At 41.6% G+C, this 23832-nt stretch overlaps 1 protein-coding gene across 3 annotated transcripts in view; it reads left to right on the top strand.

The window, feature by feature from the left end:
* RICTOR (RPTOR independent companion of MTOR complex 2) overlaps positions 1–23832 on the top strand; it is a 175548-nt gene that overhangs the window by 64071 nt on the left and 87645 nt on the right. For all 3 annotated transcript variants that reach the window (XM_075588547.1, XM_075588553.1, XM_075588543.1), the window contains exon 3: positions 15124–15221. In XM_075588547.1, coding sequence (XP_075444662.1) covers positions 15124–15221 — 98 coding nt within the window. The remainder of the gene's footprint in view (positions 1–15123; positions 15222–23832) is intronic.

Raw genomic sequence — 23832 nt, 5'->3', positions numbered from 1 at the left:
CAGGGACACAGGCACAGGGACAGGGACACAGGGACAGGAACACAGGGACAGGAACACAGGGACAGGAACACAGGGACAGGAACACAGGGACACAGGGGCACAGGCACAGGGGCACAGGCACAGGGGCACAGAGGGACAGAGGGACAGAGGGACAGAGGGACAAAGGCACAGGGACAGAGACAGAGGGACAGAGGGACAGAGGCACAGGGACAGGGGCACAGGGACAGCGGCATAGGGACAGCAGCACAGGGACAGCAGCACAGGGACAGGGGGACAGGGGCACAGGGACAGGGGCACAGGGGCACAGGGACACAGGGACACAGGGACAGGGGCACAGGGACAGGGGCACAGGGAAACAGGCACTCTCTCTCTCTCCCTCTCCCTGACACTCTCTCTCTCTCTCTCTCAGACACACACACACACTCAGACACACACACACACTCAGGCACACACACACACTCAGGCACACACACACACACACACACACACACACTCAGACACACACACACACACACACACACACACACACACACACACACACACACACACACACACACACACACACAGATCTCCTTCTGCACGTGCAGCTCACACAGAGATTTGACAGGGGGAGGGGGGCTGCTGTGAAGACATACCCCTGTCCGTGGGATCTCCACTGAACTGCTGAACTCTCTGCACCTCATGGAGGGGGGCGGCCATGATCTCTCTGGTTTACCAGGCTTCAAGGAGAATGCAGTCTCTCCGCAGGGGTTTTGACTCCGCCCCCGTGTCCTCCCACACATGGCATGAGTGCAGATTGACTGCACCCGGCCACCGTACGCCTCCAGCCCCTGCAGGACAGATTTTACTTCCGCCCGTGCTACTCGCTTCCCCAACACCCGCGCTCGCTTCTCCCGCGGCCAAAACTTTTTACCGCCGCCCACGCGCTCGCCGACACACACGACCGCCGCCGCGCTGGTTGTGAGCGGGCCGCAAAAATATCCATTGGGGGCCGCATGCGGCCCGCGGGCCGCATGTTTGACATGCCTGATATACAGTCTACAATTAATTGATGCTATACAGTCTCATTAGTGTTGTGACTTCAGTATCAAACTGTTTCTTATAGCTTAAGTAGATCAATTTGGATGATATGATTGTCATAGATACTACCTACTTAGCTACTAGACATATCGAGCCATCCGCTTTGGGGATTTTTAATATCACTTTGTATATATGTATTGTTCACTTTCGTCATTGTTACAAATTATTCATTAAAATTGTATTTTTGTTTATTAGCTAGTACCTATTCTATAGTGTCATATTGAGGGGATCAATGAATTACCCTACTTATGGGTAAAATGATATTCCCTGACTATTTTAGTCATGTTAATACACTATATACCTTGAGTGCAACAAGATGGGAATCTAGTTTAAGCGGCTGTCTTACACTTTTGTTGTTTATCTCATTGTTATATCCCAGTGCACCCTAGTTATTTTTTTCTACTCCGGACTTGGGCAGAGCGGTTGGTTATCCAATAGTTTACATTATAAGATATTAAAAATGCAATTCAGAGTTGTTAAAATAAATGCTACAAGTATTTTCACATATTACAGAACTGATCTATTTATTTATTTTTAACACGTGGGATATTGCTTGGTCTGCAGCTTTAAAGCAGCAAAATGTTCATCTTTATTTTTTTATTTTTTTAAATCCATTTTGTAGCATTAGATAATACTGTGCATTTTTTTTTTTTTTACTCAAACATTTAAAAAAAATCATTGGCATTTTTTTTAACTCCAAAACCTTTTTAGAAATCATTGACAATAGCATATCATCCTTCAGTTGCTACAGCAACCATTTAGAAAGTCCTGTCCACGTCCTCTATTGAAACAGACTAACACACACCTTTTTTGAGTTCTGTCATTTGACAACAAAGTATCCCCAACAGATCTGTTGCTGTGTTCCACACAGCAGACTGTCTGTTACTATGACAGCTGTAACAATACTGTGTTTGGCCTCGGCCATGTTTGCTGCGTGCTTGCGGAAGCGTGCTGACGCGCGCTCCCGCTCAGCACTGAGCCCCTACAGCCGCAAGTAGAGCGGCTTTAATAGGGGCTCACCTGCGCTTCCGCAAGCGCGCGGAAGCGCAGGTCTTAGGGGAATTTAAAATTCCCCAGGCCGGTCACGTGAGCGGTTCGTCCAATGAGGGCGAACCAGCTCCGTGACGTCACTGGCCCGCCCCCGGCCAGTGACGCGCCCACCCCCGGCCCGCCCCCTGACGGCCTGCTGAGAGCGCGTGCGGTAAGCAACCGCAAGGCCAGGGAAAGCACCCGCTTTTCCTGAGTCTCAGCGCGCCTCAGCGAGCAAGCAGGGAGCATGGACTCAGCCTAACACTTAGAAATATAATGTTGCATATGAGGAAAAAAAGAGACTTCTATGGCGCCTGAGCGGAAAAAATGGAATGAAAATGACCTTGTACTCGGCCAAACCCGTTCCGAGGATGAATCCGCTGGTTGTACCTTCTGTTGATTTCCTCAGATAACTGCAGCAATCCACAAACCATGTAGTCCTCATGCATGGGGGAAATAAGAAAAACAGAACATCCTGTAATAGTGTATTACCCTTGATAATGATCAGTAGTGGACTGGGGCGGAGACGTTGAAAACCATATATTTAATATAAATGAGACAATAAAAAGATTGCCGAAGCGATCTATAAATGGACAAATAAATATGCATAGATGGCACCATGAATATATGTTGGTTCCTCCGCCGTTAGGAAAAAATTAAATCCTACTTACGACAGGTTTGTAGGGCTTGCGCCTTGTAGGTAACACTCTTGGGTTGTTTTTCTCCCCGATTGTTGGCTTGATGCGGCTGTCGGCAGTTCAGACTCCTCCGACTCGTCACTGCCCGGCCTTCTCCGATGGCACGCTCAGCTGTTCATCCGCTATGGGATCCCTCTAGTTCACAACAATAACCCTATGTGTTTCAAGACGTACAAAAGTGTCGGGTGCAGCAGCAGCAGACCTGTATTACTCTGAAAGCTGCAACAATACTGTATTCTACTTAGAAATATAATGTTGCATTTGAGCTGCAGCATTTCACAGACTGCAGCACAAAGTTAGAAGGCGGCCATTTAGTTAGGCACGCTCAGGATTTTTACAGATTTATAACAGGAGCCCCACACAGTTGCCAGCGTAGGTAAGGATGTAGAATTATACATTACCATAAGCTTTACATAGCAAAATAAGAAGAATGTAATATTCCTGCTTTAAACCATACAAAGTATCACCAGCACTCTGAGAAAGACAGACTGCTCCAAAAGAAAACAATGTTTTAGAATTTCTATTTAAAGATGAAGTATGAAAAATACCAATCACCGTAAAATATTTTTAGAAAATAAGCATGAAGTAAATATCACAAAGTACAATGATTTTCTAGATACTATTTGTGCAAAGGTAAATCGTCACGATCTATGAATACCCAGCTAAACATCTAATCTCCTTAAAACGGTTATGTATGATATGCTTATCTTTCGGTGTAGTCTAAGGAGACGATATATATTTATTATTATTATTATTATTATTATTCATGAGCCAAAGGGGCAATATAAACACAAATCACTTTCATGCTGCTAAGAGGGGGGAGGGCAATGTTTCAGGCCCTAAAGATTTTTTTTTTCAGGCCTGTTCCCACCAAGACAATGTTATGTGGTACTTCTCTTCAAAAATATTCTGCGACTGATGGTTTCAACAGGGAAGGAATCAGAAAGCATTAGCAGTGGTATCAGTGCGTCCTCTTGATTGATTTTATGTATTTATATAGAAATCTGTTTTACCAGGAAGTCATGCTTTGAGCGTTACCTCTCGTTTTCGAGCTTGTCCTACGCAGTTATGATGACAATATATGGTTACATTAAATGAACAGGATTGTACATTTCATTTACAGACATTTCATGGACCATTAGAGAATACAATTATGGGAATTGTAACAGAGCGTCCCTAACATCAGTGAAAGGCTGACACCCTTTAGCTACCGCCTTTGGGGAGCCTCATGTGTTCATATCAAAGAGAGTCCTCCGGAGGTGCAGTGATGGCAACTGGAAGCAAACAGACCCTCCCAGCAAAAATGCAGGGGAAGAGATATCCAGGTTTTTCAAGCTGTCCTTTCTTGACGCAGCAAATAAAAATATCACACGTGAGCACATTTCCATGTCTCAGACAGGTCTGCAGCCCGGCCTGTCCCTATAATCTCTTAGCGTACATTGCTCCCACTGCAGCCAGGATTCTGAGAAATTACATACAAATTACTACATTGTCACCTTTTGCGTAAAATACATTTTAACATGGGACCCCTACAAGCTTATGCCTGCCGCATTACACAGCTCTTCAGTACAGCCTGGGTTAAAGAAGTGAATAGCCAGTTAACCTACTCACAGACACACTGATGAGACTCAAAAGGTCAAAACAGCTGAGGGTGGCTATGCTGGCTTTGCAATTTGAAGCCACACATTAAATAAAGTATGGTGGGTAATAAAGTGACAAAAGACGTCCACAATACAGCATACAGTAAATAAAACAACAAGCTTGTAGTGATCCATGTTAAAATAGATTTGAAGCAAAAGGTGTGTGCTCATTTGCATGTCCTTTCCAGATTAAATTAACTTTGTCCACCCTGACTTGGTGGATAGGAGCAGTGAAGGGGAAGCAGGGCGGAGAGACTATTTGGGGAGACTCGTGTGGTCTTGTATCAAAGGGTCCTCCTTAGACCAGGTCCCCGCTGGATTTGGGTGCTGCAGGGACAAGAGCCGCCCCTCATTGGGGCTGGGCCCATGCGCGGCCAATTTTTTTTCCAGAGCCCAAAATTGAGCCCAATACTGACGATGAGCGTGGTGGCCACGCCCACTGTGGTTCAGCCAATGAGGGCGAACCTGCCGGGTGACGACATGGCTGTGCCCTCTGTCACGCCCCCATCCCCTGTCTTTCTCACTATAGACCGGGGTTCATGGCTGCACGCGCTGCAAGCCTGGCAGGCACGCGTGCAGCGCAGACAGCGGGGCCATAGCCTTAGATGAAGTGTTGTTGTGTATGTTCTCCAGACGCCAGTAGCCGGGGACACTGACCGGTATGCATCTCTGAAAGCCGGAGTTCCCCGTAGCTTCAAATAGTTTTAAAATAAGGCAAAAATGGGCAGAATTGCTGCTTTAGTACTAGGCAGTTGATTCTGAAAAAATATTATTTTATGAAAGTCCAAAAATGTATATATTTTTTATTTTATTTTTACTGTGGGGATTCTGAATGGGGTGACTGCCAGCCAAGTACACTTGCAATTAGATTCTTGGCTATATGGATAACCACTAATTGAAAAAATAAGCTATGGGAAGGTAAAGTAAAGAGGAGCAGTAAAACCCTCTCTAAAAGTCAAGTTACAGTATTTACATTTTCTGTAGACTTTCAAATATGTGGAAATGTTTATACTTGCCTATTTTTTATTGCTACATGGCAATTTATCTGGTCTTGATCTATTTAATCATTAGGATAAGCGAGCAAAAAATGTTATACAGCCAACGTAGAAGCTCAGGGCTGAGCTCGTGGTATGAGAAAATAACTCCGGCTGCTGGTGTTGGAGCATCACAAATTTAAATGACATATTAAATATTATTACTCGACAGACTGGAACAACTTTGTTTTGCAATGAAGTGTGTGGTCAGGACACGAGCGGGTATGAAAGCAAGTTCTACTAAAGAGAATTTGTTTTGGACAAAGTAAACAGAACTGCTCATTTTGAGGGTGTAAAATGAAAGCGTTAGTGCCACTTGGCAACATAAATTGGACTTGCAATAAAGGAAACACGGGCATGTAATACCTTGTCTAACATTTTTAATTTACAAAGTCGGTGTGAAGCCCATTATATGAAAAAAGTGTTTGTTGCATGAAAAAACGCCTTCCAGTTCAAGGTGTGTGTAGATACTGGAAGAAAGGTACTTGACACACAAATATTGATATTTAAAAAAAGTGTATTATACATGGAGAAATACAAAAACCGAACCGTTTCCGTCCCAATGTGAACATTCTTCAAAGATTAATTTGTTAAGAGTACTTTTCAGTATCTAACATGTTTATTTCAAAGTTTGTATTTAATAGTTTCCAGTGTGGGCCCAAAATGCAACATATTGTGTGTGATTACAAAGTTGCACTTATCTGTGGTAAGACCTTATTTTGAAGAAAAAAAAAATAAGGCTATCTGTATTCAACTGGAATGGAAAATTGCTTGGTTTAAAGCAAAGTGTTTGATGAGGAATGTATGTTGCAAATGGAGTTATTAAAAAAAAAAAAAAAAAAAAAAAAGACCATATTTCTTATTTCTCCTCTCCCCCCCCAAAAAAAATGTTCAGGCTGCAGTATGCTTTATGCACACCATGAGTAACATGCATGCCGATAAAGGGTAGGGCCTGACTTCCCAAAACATGTCCAATCCCAAATATATCCATCTTGATATCACTTTCTAAGAGTAATGCTGACTTATTGGTATGGAATGCAAGAGCAATTCTTAACATAGAACAAATTCACATTGTAAAATCTAGTTACGTAGCTTAAGGAGCCTGTGTAGATAATAAGGATCTATTGCTAATGTTTGCATTTCTATAAAGCAAAACTCCTCATTTCGGTACCGTTATGTCCAATATAATTGTTAATTTACTAAGGTGTTTCAGAGTTTCAAAAAGGAAAAATATTGTATACCTTAACTAAGTTGAACAATGAGTACCTCCGGGAAATAACTGGGAAGAACATGCTATTATTATTATTATTATCCTTTTTACCATCATAAAGGCCACAAGATCTGAGAACTGCTCACAAGCAGGTTCATTTAATTTGAATTACGTAACAATGCTGAATCATACAGAGAACCAATAAACACCCCTTCACTGCACTTAGGATGTTTATAAGACTGGCTCCTGCATGGTCCTTTGAGAAATGCTCTATGTCGCCCTTCTTCCCCCTTTCTGCTGCAGCTGGGGGTTGTCTGATTCTACCCCCACTGCCTACATTTGCTCCTTAAGACTCTTAGGGAATACCAAAGAGTATTAATTCTAATCGATAAAGGTCATCTGAGTTATTGCTTAAAAAATAATAGAGGAATCAAGCTCCTCTAAACATCAAATCTCCTCCCTGACTGGAGGGGTGTGAAAGTTGGGCCCCATTGGTGGTCAGGGGGACAGGGAGGGACCATACCCAATATATAACTGCCCCTACACAAGTCCCTTACCTGCTCTAATGATCTGTAGAGTCTGCGGTGGGGCTATTCACTTTTAAAAGCCTGTTGAGCCCGTGTTCGATAATGGTTCTCTTTACAAGATGTGATCATGGAGTATACCTCATCCCTACTGCACAAAATAGTGGCAGGAGACCACTGTCACCTCCTGTGAAGATCACAAGAATGGTGACCTCTAAAATCCATGGTGTAGTTCCCCAGTGTGCTCCCCCCAGGCAGATTTTTATTCCCATACATGCAGGGTTTACCAATGGAAGGGAAAGTCAAAGTGCACCCCACCCACCCTGGGACAGGAGAATCTAAACAAATGTCCATGTTCTGTCATTAAAAGGGACAATCTACATAGTCACCTTTTTGTATAATGGTTCAAATACCCATCCCAGAATACCTGTGGTTTTCTTTCAGAAAATCTAAGTTGTGTCTACAGGTATGTGAATCATTGTTTAGTTACTGTAATTGCATGAGAAAATCGCTGGGCATCAGAATCTGTCTGCTACTTTGGAAGCCTCCACTCTTTTCTCCTTTAAAAGCTGTTAACTAAACAAAAAGGAAACATACTGATTAGTATATATTTTTAAAGTAGACAAAATTACAGTTTATATGGTGTGTAATATGGCCCACTCATGTACAATTTGGATAGCCATATTACATAGCGCTTCAATAATGTAGGGGAATGAATATTGTCCTATAGTATTCCTCCTTATGATGTAAAAACCCATATTTGAGCATCTACGTCGTCCAGGGGCTTGGACAGACTGGAGACTGCTTCTTACCTTCAGTTGCTTGGCACTGCTCAGAGACAGGGATGACTGCATAGCTCTTCTAAAATGTTAGTATCGCTTTTTTGATGGCCCGGGAGGATTTAACGCTGAAGGGTCCTATTCAGAAGTAGGGACCCCGCAGAGTTAATCCTCCTGGGCCGCTTACTGTTTTCAGAGCCTCGGGTGCACTGAAAACCGTAAGTCTTGCTACATCTGTAATTGAATAAGTGTTCTCAGAGTTTGTTCATTCGTGTGCTGTAGGTCCAAAACACCCGATATTGTACTGTAACTGCTCCACGTCTGTCGTTGGGGTATAACCTCTGTCTGAGTTACACATACCTCAGCCTACACTTGTTTAATAGCTGGAAGCAAAACCCTGATTTGGTTGATGGAAGCTAAGCACCGGATGGGAAGTGTGAGGACTGACCAGGTGAAAATAATCTATGGGACAATCAATGTTACTTTTATTAAAAAAAGTCTTTGTACAAAAAGGCCTAAGAGGGTCCAAAGAAATCCTGCAATATGCACTCGCTGTGGATTTATCAATAATGACCATATGAGTCCTAGAGATATATCGCAATCACTAATAGTGATAGAATGAACAACTAATACACACCCTCCTATGCAGTTCATGTATGGATTGAGACGAAAAATAATAGTTTTATTAAACCATCATATTAAAAATGCATGTGATTTATATACAGTGAATGATTAAAAAATCCTCCATGGTGGGGGGTGGTGGCCAGCTAGAGCCATGTGTGATAGTAACCTGATAAGCATACAAATCAACACTTATAGGTAATGGTCACAAGGTTTGTGGGATAAACGGCAGACTCTGCTGATGAAATGGATAGGAATATCAATCCCCTAACTGGCCTAACAGAATCCCAGACCCCATTTATCTAACATATCACACCTGTGACCAGAAGATGACCAAATTGTGTATGCAAATCAGTGTTATTGCTGCTTCTAATAGCATGTAGCATATATATATATATATATATATATATATATATATATATATATATATAAGTGACACTGTGTGCTCATTTGCATGTCATTTCCCAGAATCCCTTGCTGCAGTGGAAGTGCTGTATGCTGGGTGATAATGGGGAAAGACGGGGTTGCAGACCTACCTAAGACATGCAGATGAGCATACAGTTATATTTGCATATATATATATATATATATATATATATATATATATATATATATATATATATATATATATATATATATATATATATATATATATATATATATATATATATATATATATATATATATATATATATATATATATATATATATATATATACATATATATATATATATACACACACACACACACACACACACACACACACACACACACGAGTGGGTGTATCCTGTTTACACATACATTCATATAGTATCAGTTAGTAACAATCAGAGGGTAGATACAGTAACCCACTCCAATCCTAGCCTCAATACAATTTGGTTAGACAACCTGGATGGCCAATTGTGAGCATGTATAATGTGTGTGTGTTACAACTCTCAATCAAAAGGGCATACTACATAACCACGTAAATGAACATTGTGTCATATAAATGAAAGTGTCTACTATGGCAGCGGTGCGCAAACTGTGGGGCGCGACCCCCAGGGGGGGCGCGACACTGCCGACGGGGGGCGCGGGGTTTACAGAGGCCCCGCGCGCTTCCCGAAGGCACTTAAATTAAGTGCCGGGGGAGCTGCAGGGCCTCTGTAAACCTAACTTACCGTGGCTCCGGCGGCTTCCTCCCTGTGTCGCCATGGCAACGCGGCGTCAAAATGACGCTGCGAGGTCATGTGACGTCATGTTGCTATGGCAACGTGACGTCATTACGCCAGAGCGCGGGTAAGTTGGGGTTGGGAGGGGGGCGCGGGAGTGAGGGGACAGCCGGCAGGGGGGCGCAGGGAAAAAAGTTTGCGCCCCCCTGTACTATGGTACCCCCGCTCCTGTGTGAAAAGGAGCTGCACTGAGACACAAAATGACAATGTAGCATGGGGCTAAAATGCCAAGTAGCCGCTATACTGACCGTACGGAGTAAAGCTCAGGTCGCCACTCCCCTGGACGTCATCGTCGTGACGTCTAACAATTCCCCAACGCTGTTTCGCGTGACGCACACGCTTGCTCAGGGGGAGGAGGATCGTGATCCTTGCATGAACTGCATAGGAGGCTGTGTATGAGTTAGTTAATTCTATCACTATTGGGGATCAAGATATATCTCTAGGACTCATATATGGTCATTATTGATAAATCCACAGCGAGTGCACATTGTAGAATGTTATTGGACCCTCCATTTTTTTTTTTATTTTTTTTTTTTTAAATGCTCAATGTTTCCTACTTGCACCCTGAACTAAGTATCCTGGCAATTATATTATATATATTGATTATACTAGGTTGAGCGGCATAGGTTATCGCTTTGGTATAAAAAAGTATTTGTGCAACTTTGGAGATTTTATTAACTACACTAGATCAGGGTAAAAACAAGAGCGCCATCAGTTAGCGGGCAGTGTCATCTTGCTCACAAAACAAATGGTGCACGCTTCAATTAGGTGTAATTTAAGTGATTTAAAACAGATAAATTAAAGTACAATGTGAAGTAGCTATTTGCAGGACTTTTTCTTTTTCTTTTGATAGATTTTTCATGACCACGCAAAGTACACTTATAAAGCCACGCCGTGTGGTTGATGGGATTCCTCCGATCTCCGCGCATTATGTTGAGGGAAGGCAAACCAAAAACTTCAAGATTTATTAAATGGCACAAGCATTTTGCTTATCCTACAGTTGTCCACATACAAGTGACAAGATGTCACTTGTGTGGGCATATTTGCTTGCACAATTCAATGAATCTGATCATGAAGCACCTTCAGCTACATACAATGTTACACATGGCTGGCCTAATCACTGTCTTGACAAAGGGGGAAACTTAGTGACCGTTTGAAACTGTTTTACTCCGCATTTTAACATAAAAGCAAGTTGTTTTTTTTTGCTGTCTTTGGCCTTTTTGTCCCCTATCTCGTTTGGGCTCTCGTTAAATGATTTTATTCTCACGTCTTGTACCACTTACGTCTATTAGCCATCTTTTCTTGCTCTGTATTCAATATTGGAGAAGTCAATATGACCCTATTGGCTGCAGTAGCTCTCTATAGCAAAAGGGGGAGGGGGAAATTTTTTTTTATACCAATTGCCAATATAAGCATTTTATTTTTCAAATGTGTTTCTTTGTAGGTGGCAGGGGAGAGAGAATGCATGTTCAAATGAACACACACATTCTTGCGGCTTCTGCTCCCTACTGTTTTAATTATGGCATGTTGTTTTTTTCATTTAATTCCCCCCCCCTTCCTCAGCGCATTCTTTTTTCTCCCCTGTATTATGTTCTCTCATATCCTAACTGCCCTATATTAAACTGGTGAGCAGCCTCTGTTACAGCTGACATAGCTCAGAGAAGATTGTAAGGCCGCGCTCAGTGCCGGCGACGCAACGTCGCCCGAAAACAAATGCATTGTCGCCACCGCGTGCGCTTATAGTAAGCGCGACTAAGCGACGGGGATGCGTTGCGACGCGATTTTTTGAAGCCGCGAATATTTGATTTTTCAGGCGCTGTCGCCTCGTGACAGCCTCTGAACCAATGAATGGCCTGGTCGCCCGCGCCGCCGCCGCAAAGAGAAATTCAACTTTCGCTAGCGGCTACGGGTGACGTCGCGGTCACAATATGCGCGGCCTAATTCCTTAAAGCAGCAGCACGGGTTGGCTTAATGTTTCTTTGTTACATGTTTGAAGCAGGGAGTGTCTGGAGCTGAATTGTGTGCATTTCAGCACCGGGCCCCCCTGTTTCCACAGATACTTGGCTCCGCAGTGGTATCTTTGCAAGGAGAGAAACGGTTCCTTAATCTAATGGCAGGGTTTAAATGTCACACAGGCCAATAGGAAGCCGTGACGTCATCCGGCGCAGCTTTGTATTGGCCCGCATGACCTGGACCTCTACGCTGCAGAGATGCCAGCACGCTCTACGGAGGCAAGTGTCTCTGGAAGCAGGAGGTCCCCAGAGCTGAAATGAACACAGTGCAGCTCCGGAGACCCCCTGCTTCAATCCTGTAAAACAAATAACTAAAGTTAATCCGTACTGCTGCTTCAAAGACGCAATATATTTTGTGCGTGTAAAAGATGGTGTTTGAAAATATTTAACAAAGGGGGGATTTCGCTTGTCAAAACTTGAGCTGTGTAAGAAAATGTTCATGTGTTACTGGCTTTCAACCCGTTCTGTGCTACCAAGCTCCGATTAATGCCTAGTCACAGTGAGTCACAGGGCAGCTCTCTAATACCTGCAAGAGTATTTCATCAGAGCCCAAACCAAAAATGCTCTGCTTACATATTAAGCGTCATGTACTCGGTAAACAGACTCTGGCACTTAAATACAGAAAAGCATCAACAAAACATTGGACATGTTACAAGTTTTTACTGATTTAGGTCATTGAAGTTTTAGTCGTAACACTTGTGCCTCATTTGTTAAACGCCCATGTAAATGTCATCCTGCTCTGTTAATGCATTGTTTCACTGGTTAAGGAAAGGCTGTTTGTTGTTGGTTTGCTCTAGTGAAGGGTAGGGATTACTAGATACAGATAAAACAGCCTTGTATTTTAGGATACAGAAGATGGTGTGATATTAATTAAAGTATAGTTATCTGAAACTAGGTTCTGGTGGTGAATACTACTGAAAAATATTGATCATGTAATTGGTATATTTTGAGTAATCTCAATATGACTAATCTGATATGTTTTTGCAAACTGCCCAAGTCTACAGTTACTGGAATCATTTGCATTTTCTTGTAAAACGTAGCACTTATTTATAGACTCTCAATATGACACCCTTGTGGATTTTCACAGGGTTTTTACTGCTGTGAAAGTTTTTTTTTTTTTTTTAAATGCTACAGTCAATTAAAAGTATTGTTGACGTTCTTTACGGATAAAAGTCCTGTAGATTGTGTAATGTTAACTTTTAGTCCATAAGTCTTTAATATTTATTTCATGTGGTTTGTAAGGGATGCCTAAGAAAAAGGGAGGGGGGAGGAGATGAGACTTTAGTTTGTTGCATTATCGCATTGATTGCTACAGGCACTGATTAGAAAAGCAATAGGTCCATCTGATAGTGCAGGAGTTGAGCAATGTGGAAATAAGTCTGGGGTAAAGAATCACAAAGCTAATAACCATTTCAAGGGGATCTGCTTGTGATTCCATACAGTACGTGATTCAAATGTTGTTTTAAGAATAAGTGGTTAACATGTAATTGGCGTATCTTATTCGTTTTATTCCTCGACTGCAAGATACTGCTCCTAAAAGCAACCTATTTATTTTAAGATAACTGCTATGTAAGCAATACAAAGTATTACTGGGGACTTTTTTAAAGACAAACAAAACAAAACAAAAAACAGGATCTTTTTTTTATCTATCCTGTTACAGATATCCTAAAAAAAATATTTATTTATTTACACTTTGCCACTTGATATTGAACCTCCGTGTTTGGACACAATTTCTTAAAATTAAATTCACATGTACGGCGTGTACATAATTATCTCATTTTGTTTTTTCCATGTTACAACCATAGCAAACCTGGAATACGAGTTTATACCTATATGCACACTCTGTACATCATATAGTACATGTGGTTTTTACCTTTTTGAAAGTTTACACTAGTTTGTATGTTTGATTTTGTATTTAGTATCTTGTTAGTTTCAACCCCTGCCCTGAGTCCAAATCGGAAACCAATATATTGAGTAGGTTAACAAAAAAGGAACAAATGAATGTAGAACCTACCAAGATGATAACCTGAATATCAATAATCCTTTTATACAGCCGATGCTCTAACCCAGGGGTGGGCACCCCAGCAGGTCTGTTTTTTCAGGATATCCCTGCTTCCACACTGGGGGCTCAGTTGAAGACCTGTTAGGGGCCCTTGAGGACTGGCGGTGCCCACCCGTGCTCTGACAAACCTGGTTCGATATGTTAATGCCTCATCTCAGAGTGTCGTGCATGCAATGCATCCTCTGTTATGAATACACTATTTTGTCAGAACTCAATTGTATACTGCTTCTAGAAAGACCTGTTTCTACTGAATAAAAATCCATTTGGGCTAAAACACAATAGCACATTAGTTATAATTAACGCATCAATCCCCCTACTCGTTTTCTCATTGCATATCATTTTTTTACATTATACAATATTTTATCTGGTGAGTTCTCCAGTGCTGAACTGCACCCGATTCCCGAGATACTGGTTTAGTTGCGGTCTTACAGCTCTTCCCTGGGAAATCAAAATGGCTGATTGGTCCTGTGGGTCCCACTGGACCAATAGGGGTGATGAGGTTGCAGCTTCCTTATTGGATGACTGTTTAAATGTCCCTGAAGTAGCATCAGCAGCTAAAGTGGTAAGAATCCCCGGAGCTAAAAGTTGTGCAGTTGAGACCCAGAGAACCCATTGGTCCGAATGTGGTTTAAAAAAAAGTGTAATATTAGAATTTCTGCTTTAGTGTTTTATTTTACTATTATGTTCGATTTTCCTCCCCCGAACATTTAGGGCATTGGGTTGCACACTTTCTTATGGTTCCAAATAAAAATCAAAAGTTGTTTTGTAAATTCTGGATTTGTTGCTGTAGTCATTGCTTCTGTGGAGCCAGCTAAGCAGGGAAAGTGCAGGTATACTGTGTGCTTATTTAATGTTTGTTCTGCTGACAAATCGGAAGTGAGTTTATGAGCACTTTGGGTGTGAGCTGCAGATCTGTGTGTACACACAATTTCTCTACACACTCATACATTTATTTTTGGCTTACATTATTTATTGAAGTATTTTGAGATGTAACCCAGTGGCTTGCAGCTCATTGGAACTGAATGATTTTTCAGAGAAGCTTTTATTGTGGGGTTTAGTACATCACTGATTATGACAATCCCCTTCAATGCAGCACCCTTTAGTAGAATCACTGTAATACCTAAACAACATATGTAGACATTTATTTTATACAATAAACGTTGTGGTGTTGAGACACTTGTGATATATTACACGATTTTGATAGAATTTCCATTTTTGTCCCCAGAGCCAAGTGATAACTTAAGAGAGATTCTACAAAATGTGGCCAAACTGCATGGGGTTTCTAACATGCGGAAGCTGGGCCATCTGAACAATTTTATTAAGGTAAGCATCTCATTTTGTTTAATATCTGGGCAATTTTATTAAGGGAAGCATCTCATCTTGTTTAATATCTGGGCAATTTTTTTTTTTTTTTAATGTTTCGAAAGCATGGACTTGAAGTATTCATTGTAACTTTTACATTTTCATTAAAGTGCGAAACGTTTTCTATCAAATGCATGATAAAAGTGCAGGATGTGGCCGACAAAATTATGATTTACATTGAAGTGCTTTGTTATTCAATCAGCATTTCTCAATGTTTTCCTCATCATTGACCACTTAAAGCGGCACTTTAGTAGTTATAGGGTTTGTCACGAACGGCACACCTGTGAGCACATGACTTGTATATTTGAAAAGGGTCAATATACACAGTGAACCAGCTGATTCACCTTTAACCTGCAAGGTCCTTAAAATGTGTAATATCTATCCATACTCCGTCACAATATATATCTTGCTGCCACCACCAAAGTGCCATCAAAAATGTATTTGCAGGAATCTTTGGGCCCTGTTTACCAAAGAAAATATGCACTTAACACACATCTGTTGTAGCAAAATATGTCAGAAAAAAGTAGTTTGCGCTCTAAAGTGTGCAACAGTTCAATCATATACACACACATACATATACACACACATACATATAGACACACATACATATAGACACACACATACACACACATACATTTTAGCGGCGGCAGCAGTGCAAAATCATTATTTTCCTAATTTTCTCCCTCGTCGGCCCGCTCCACGGTCACTGCCGTGTGCGCGCGGCACCATTATAGAAAGGCTGACTAATCACAGCCATTTAGAAGTGCCCGCGCAGCCACTATATAACAGCCCTTATGCTGCAACAGTCCTTTTATAATGCTTACAACCGTTTTCTCATTTAGATTGTGTTTGTTTCCTTTGATAGTGGTTTTATCTGAACATAAATCTCTTTAACATACACAGCTAGCTAGTATTTTCCCACTTCAATGATAAGTTCTTCACCAGTAAGAAGTGCCTTGAAGTAAATTAGAAGGTTAATCTGGATTCAGATGTTATAAATCATTACATTATAAGCCCCCAGTGGTAGAAAAGAAGCCAGAATATGATGGCTCCTAGTATGACACATACCATTTTAGCCAGTCTGATCTTTCCTATATTGTGGACCATATAAGTCGAACGTTATTTGAACCAGTTTGCACTGCTTAATCCTTGATTAATTTGACTTCTTTTTTTTAATATATAGTTTGAATTGAGGGAGTCTCTTGGTGTAGGTCCTTTACTGTGTTATGACTACCAGTCCCCAGCCCCTGTTCAGTACTTTCATCGTCCTAGCATTTTCACATGCTTTCTGTGGACAATCTTTGACCAATGAGGTAGGAAGCTGCCCAGTGGTTATCGTGGGAGAGGGCAGATATTCTTGCACAGTATTTTTAAGTGGCAGTGTTCACCACTGCATGGCAAAAAGAAGCTACCTCAGTGAACAGTTTGCAGAAAAGAGCACAAGTGTAATTGTGGCACCTTTTTAGATTAAATGAGTTGCATAGTCAGTCATAACGACCTGTACTAAGTGTGTATTTCATTCTTACACTGTGCTGAAGTTTTAACTTCCCAGTTCAGATGTTTGTAGCAGTTTTTGTTATATGTAATAGTGTCCTAATTATGTTATACAGTAATCATGTAATGTGTGTGGGACATGCTGCTGCTTCAGTTTCCAAGAAATGCATCCTTCATTCCCATGATAACCTTTGAGTTGCTAGTTTCTGAGTTCCTGACTCTCTTCCTGTGTGTGGTCTTTGTGGTAATGCAAGATAATATTGTCCTATACCGAGACATCACTTAGTCATTTAAAGATTTCTGTGCAGCCCCAACTCTAAACAGAAAAAAGCTGAAGCGCTCGCTTCAGTTTTTAAAATTACCTCTGTTGGTTTATTTTGGATATTTTCAGAGTTATAGATTAATAATGGAATAAAAGTCAAACCTCTAAATTAGAATGGTATCAAACATACAGCTACAAATTCCAGAGTCCACTGCTGTAATATTGGGGACTCTGCAGCCACATGTAAGAAACAAATAACCTTATTTCAGAATTCAGGGATGGGTAAAATGTATGTTTTTGTTTATTTTCTTAACCTTTTCGTAGATGGAAAGTGTGTGTCACCCAAATGACACAGAGCTCCCAGCATTGTGACCATATGATCTCTTGTGTAGCCATCACATGGTCGCAACCCACACTGTGACGTTGCAAACTGAAAAATAAAAGTCCTGTTGCGTTTCAATCCTGTGCAGACCTCCATGTCTCCATGATACCCTGGATAAGGCAAACTGTTAAACCGTCCTCTCCTTTTGCCCATAATGGGAGGTCCTCATCAAATGAAAGTGAGGTTTGAGGGAGCAGAGCAAACCCCCAATTACATTAAATAATTTGTTTTAGGCTGACTAAGGTTTCCTAATTGGTAATTGTTTAATTTGTCATACTGCCGCCTTCTGTAAGTTCCAATGTAATTTTTTTTTAAAAAAAGTATGTTCGCTCTGCTCCCTCAAACCTATCTTTTTGTCCGATTGATCGCATCCAAGATTAGTAAAAAAAAAATATATAATGTATGAAGGGCCACAATTCACACGCATGGACGTCAAGACGGAAGATATCCTAGGAGGCAACGAGCAAGAGAAGCCTACACAGTGGACCCGGATGGTGCCTTTTTTGTCTGGCAGGGACAGGAACCTAATGATGAACACTTCTTTGCTCTCTGACTGGAGTTTCTATCCTTCACGCTATACCGTATCGCGTTGTACTGGAGCAGTTAATTTCTTTTGTTTTTATCCAAGTGAGGATTCTGGGCTTTAATGATCTTGTTCTATTTTTTTATTTTAGTATAAATGCTGTGTCCCCTAGAGGAATGTTGTGTTCAGAAACCCGCATTTAAAAAAAAGCATAGCTACAGCAAGAAGTATATGGACTAATTTTGTTTAAAATGTGTGCGCCTGTCCGCCCTTTCCCCCCCCCCCCCTTTCATCCTCCCATCTTACTTTTGGTCATCGTCGTGGCCTTTCTAACTTTCCTTGGAGTACAATAAAGTACCATCCTTCTCCAACAATGGTGATTTATTCTTGCAATATGTCCAAACCACTGCCATTTTCTTTTCTGTACCCTTATAATGTCAGACTTTTGGTTTCAAAGCCATTCTTTCTTCCTGTCTCTTCGGGTAATGCCCAGCATACATCTCTCCATACTTTGTCTGACGCTTCTGAATTACCTTTGCATTTAGGGTCCATGGTTCACATCAATATGTCAGCATGAGCAGAATACACTGGTTGAAAACTTTCCTCTTGACGCAGTGGAAGGTTCCCTTGGTAGATTTTCTTCTAAATATGCTCCACCCCATCTGCATTCTTCTGTTGATTTCATGCAAAAGGTTCCCGTCCATTCTTACTTGAGGACCAAGATACACACTTTTTGAATTCTTCTAGTTGTATTCAATTTATTTTGATCTTCGCAGAGTTGATACATTTGTTGAATATCACTTTGGTTTCACGGAGATTCATATGGAGGACAATTTTCTTGTTTTGGGCAAGGTCTCAGATTTGTTCATTTATTCGTTTATTTTGATTTCTTTTTTCTTCCCAATCTAATGTCTTGGACAATTCAGGTGTTGCTGTGAAAAGCTTTGGTGACATGGTGTCTTCTGGCAGGAACTCACTTGATGAACATTTTCTTGCTCGTATCTTCATGTAATCTAAGGCCGTGACTATACCAAAATCGGCCGGCGACTCAAAAACAAAATGCAGAAATCCAATTAAAACGAACATACTGCCTGCAACTCGCACGCAGCGCCAAATTGCAAAGCGGCAGACTGGGGAGTAGACAGGAGATTTTGTTTTTCAGTAGCGACTGCCGTGTCACGTGAGCGGTTCAGCCAATGAGGGCGAACCGCTCACGGCCACACCTCCGCCACGCCTCCCTGTCTGCTCGTTTTGTCTCCTGCCTGCAGCTCAACATGCTGCTAGGCGGCATTGCGAGGATGATGTCACCGTATCACACTGCCGCCCCGTCGGAGCAGGTATAATCACGGCCTAATCTTCCGAATCATAAATTGCTGCTTCATCTTTAAACTTTTGTTATCTTTGATGGTCTTCTTCACCATATCACAGTTACATTTTCTTACGTTGTTTGCGGAATATCTTGCACAGCTCTGCATATTCAATTTTAGTTTTTGCTTCATTTCTTGTCTCATAAGTAATTGCTTTGTCCCATCACATATTTTCTTATCCTGTTTTTTGTTAGCGATTTCTCCAGTTTTTTTTCTACGCTTTCAACTACAATCTTCATAAGATTTTTCAGTTCTAGTTGAAATAATCTGTGCTGTTCTTGAGGTTATTAATGTTATTTTTTAAATCCGTTTTCTTCTTGCCATCTTCCCATTGCGATGTAATTTGCTGCAAACCAACCCATTATCACTCCTTGTGTCAAAACGGTTAAGTACTGTGCATGCTTCAGTCGCATGTTTCTTTTTAACTAGGATATAGTTAAGTTCATTCTTGATTTTTATTGGTTCCACTTCATGTCCATTTTCTATTTGGATTCTTCTTAAAGCATGAATTCATGATGTTGAAGTTTTCACATTCTGCAAATTCTACCAATCTCTCCATGTTCATTCCTGTTACCGTAATCATACTTACCAACTGATGCTTCGTCTTCAGGGTGAATGTGTTTTCACCTTACCTTAACGGTGGGGTTCCCTTCAAGCACATCCCTGGTGTCCAGGACTGCAATTCCAGATGTCAGTTTGGCTTCACGGTCATGAATATAGTTGCAGCTTTCTATTCGTTGACAAAATGAGCCTGGATCCTGTTGCCATTTTGTGACAGACAGACACGTTATTTTGTCAGCATCACAAGTACTGGGGCTGGGGGGGAAGGGTTGCCAGAGGCAGTGCGTATTACTGCTTAGTCATGACAAGCACCCAGTGCCTGCTGTATAATGCAGCTTTTAAATCCAAGCCCGAATCAAAGAAGTGCATGGGCAGCACACCTTGGCCTTTCGCGTATCACTGCGAGGTTGGTTGCTGGCCTTGATTGTGCAGCTGGTCGTGGACCTGGTCTTCACTAAAATAAAATCTCTCTCAATTTCCCCCTTTCTTCTCTGACCATCTCATTTTCTCTGTCCTTCCCTTCGCCACCTCCATCTACCCCTTGTTTCTGCAGAGTCTGCGAGCCATTAACCTACTGGCTCGTTGTGCTCCTCTCTACTCAATCTGCTCCGCTACAGACTGACATCTTGGTCATGAACTACAACTCTGCTCTATCCTCCTTGATCTACAGTACATGCCCCACTTTTACTCTGCCATTCTTGCCCTTCTAACCCCAGACCCTTGCTAAACTGCCATACACGTGTTCTCTGCTCCTGTACTCTGAACGTCTCTGGAGGTAATCTCACACTCTCGCAGACTTCCTTTCAATACAAATTGGTCCTATCCTGTCTCAATTCTGCCTTCTCCCAGGTTAAACAAACCTACTTTTCACTAATCAACATGCAAATTCTAATCCATGCTGCCTCTTCTCCATATGTGACTCTCTGCTCAGACCACCGTTTTTCACCTGTTTTTCTTCCTCCATTACACCTCAGGACTATTTCGAGACACAGGTGGATTCTATTCATCAAGGCATCCCCTCTGTATCCTCTTCGTATTCTAGACCTCCTCTTCCTATCTCTTCCTGCCTTCATTTACCCTTTTTCCTTTGTCACAGAAGTGGAAGCACGTTGTACCCCTTCTCAAGAACGGCAAGCTTGGCTACCCGTCTCTCATTATCAACCTTTTTTCCTTCCAGCCTTTTGCCTCAACATCTAGAACGCCTTGTATTCTCTCGCTTGCTCCACTTGGATCGTAAGCTCTTTGGGGGAGAGATTCCTTTTCCTAATGTTTTATGTCTGAAGCGCTTATTCCATTTATGTGTAATATTATGTTGCATGTATTACTGCTGTGAAGCACTATATACATGGATGGAGCTATATAAATACATACATACTGCTGAGTTTCACTATTAACTCTGATCATTTTCAGTCTCATAGATATAATATATGATATGTGATAATGCGTTTGAGGTATGTCAGATTTGGGGGTCTTACTCGCGTGAATACACTCGTATTACAAAAATATCTAAAAATACATATACAGACCATTTTTGTCTGCCATTCATCCGGTGGCTGCACCCTTTTTAATATTTTTGCACGGGGGATATTATATAAGATACATGAAGGATGATATCAGTAGTGTGCCCTGTTAGTGCTAGTCACGGTTTATTTATCTACTGCGGAAGTGTCCTGTGTATAAATGCAAACACTGCTGTTGTGCTGATGCTTTTACATTGTCATAAAACTGAGATAATGGCAATAAACCTATGAACATAGCTTTACATTGCGGAGGGAGAATGGTTTCTTCAACTCTTTCATTGCAGAAGATGTATAAAAGCATTTAAAGCAGCAGTCCACACTGACTTTAAAAAAAAACAAAACAAAAAACATTTTTTAAAGAGCCAGACATACTCTAAGGGGAAAGAGGCAAAACATTGAGTTACAGAAGCAATCCCCTGCTCAACTCTAGTTCTCAAGCCGCCACCCCCCCCCCCCCCCCCCCCCCAACAGTTCAGGTTTTCAGGTTATCCCAGCTTTAGCACAGGTGGCTCAATCAGAGGCTCAGTCGAAGACTATACTAGACACCTCTTTCATTGACCTTGACTCGTTGCAGACGCAGTTACAGACAGGATGGCGTTCTGGTAAGCTCTTACCACTTGGATCGTAAGCTCTTCGGGGTAGGGATTCTTTTTCCTAATGTTTCATGTCTGAAGCACTTATTCCCTTTGTGTTGTACTATTATGTTACATGTATTACTGCTGTGAAGCACAGTCGAAGACTGAGCCACCTGTGCTGAAGCAGGGACTGATTGAGCCACCTGTGCTGAAGCAGGGACTGATTGAGCCACCCGTGCTGAAGCATGCATAAATACATGTTGGCTAGCTTGTGGTTGCAGTGAATTTATCCCAGCCCTGAAAGGCTTAATAAAAAAATATTTAAGTTTATTATTAAATGGGTAAAACACAAGATGATCAGGTCTGGGGAACTCCAGTCCTCAATGTCCACCAACAGGTCAGGTTTTTGGGATATCCCAGCTTCAGCATAGGTGGCTCAATCAGTGGCTCAGTGTTTGACAGAGCCACCTGTGCTGAAGCAGCGATATCCTGAAAACCTGACCTGTTGGTGGCCCTTGAGGACTGGAGTTGGCTGCCCCTGTGATAGATGCTCGGGAAAAGTTGAAATACCAGTGAAGTCAGCAGTTTTCATAGCAAAGGCTTAGTCATTTCTGAAGTGATTACAGCATTCCATCCTGATGAGAGATTTAGTTTAGCTATTGATGCATCCCTTGGCATTTGGGCTGAGATTCACGAAGCACTGGTGTTGGGTTATCACACTGATTTGAATGGCGGTTAACGCTGAATCGAGGTGCGATATCCCACATCGGTGCTTAGTGATTTTACCAGTTTATATCTTTGAGCTTTCTCTTTTTTTGCACTATAGGAGGACCCGGGCATTACCACACGTGACCGCTCTTGGAGTGATCACGTGACGTAGCTGTCCTCCACATTCAGGGATTGGAAGTGAAAGGGGTGCTGCTCCTGTTTTGGATCGGACTTGTTGCTCCCATCAGAGCGGTCACCCCGATCACCCCATAGAGAACAAGCATTTTCTCATTGCGTATGTGCTATGTCATAAGGCTACTGAAAAAGTAAATGGATTAGTTCTGTCAAGTCGCATTCTCCCTTATTTCATGTGTTCTGAAAAGATCGGGATTCTTTAAAATAATCTACCTTGGCTCTTCTAAGACTTTTCTTGTCATTTAATGCTCAACAGACCCTTATTTAATCAAGGTGTCATTCCTGTTATAGTACATTGTGCTTTGTGATCAGCCAAGAGGTCAGACTGCTTTTCAAGATGACGTAGCAACCTTGAAAAATAAAATAAACGTTCTGTTAAACATATTTAATGCCCTGTGTGTTTTGTCAATCATTTTAGTTCAAAGCAATTGCCTGGAGAGGTAAAATAACACATTCCTTTTCAACCACAAAAGGGTTTTCAAGTAGGTGATACAAGCAGACAACAGAGCAAAGATTTTTTTTTTTTTTTTTTTTTTTAATGCACTGTACATGGAGGATTTAAAGCTGCAATAATAGTAAAATTGTACATTGCAACCCTTAAATGAACATGTCTTGCGTGTGGGACATATAAAAAGTGTCACCTGTGAAGTAGCTTTCATAAAACAAAATATTTGTTTTAATGTAACTTTGCTATGAGCATGTGCCGTCATATTCTTTTATATTACAACTGTTTAGTCTTTTTTAAGGCTGCAGTGTCATTGGTTAAGTTAGGCTGCGCTTATAGTGCCTTGCGACGGTGACACGTCGCTCCGAATCAAATACATTGACTCCATCGCATTACTTTGACTCCATTTATTGACACGAGAGACCGCGGCCCGCCCCCTTTCGTGATGTCGCTGGCGACAGTAACGGAAAATCGAATAACTTTCGCTGGTGGCGACGGGTGACGTCATCGGTCACGTCGCTTTCGCCAGCACTATAAGCG

The sequence above is a fragment of the Ascaphus truei genome, chromosome 1, assembly GCF_040206685.1.
Source record: "Ascaphus truei isolate aAscTru1 chromosome 1, aAscTru1.hap1, whole genome shotgun sequence".
In the NCBI taxonomy this organism is placed as follows: Eukaryota; Metazoa; Chordata; class Amphibia; order Anura; family Ascaphidae; genus Ascaphus; species Ascaphus truei.
This window is presented reverse-complemented; position numbering and strand designations above follow the sequence as displayed.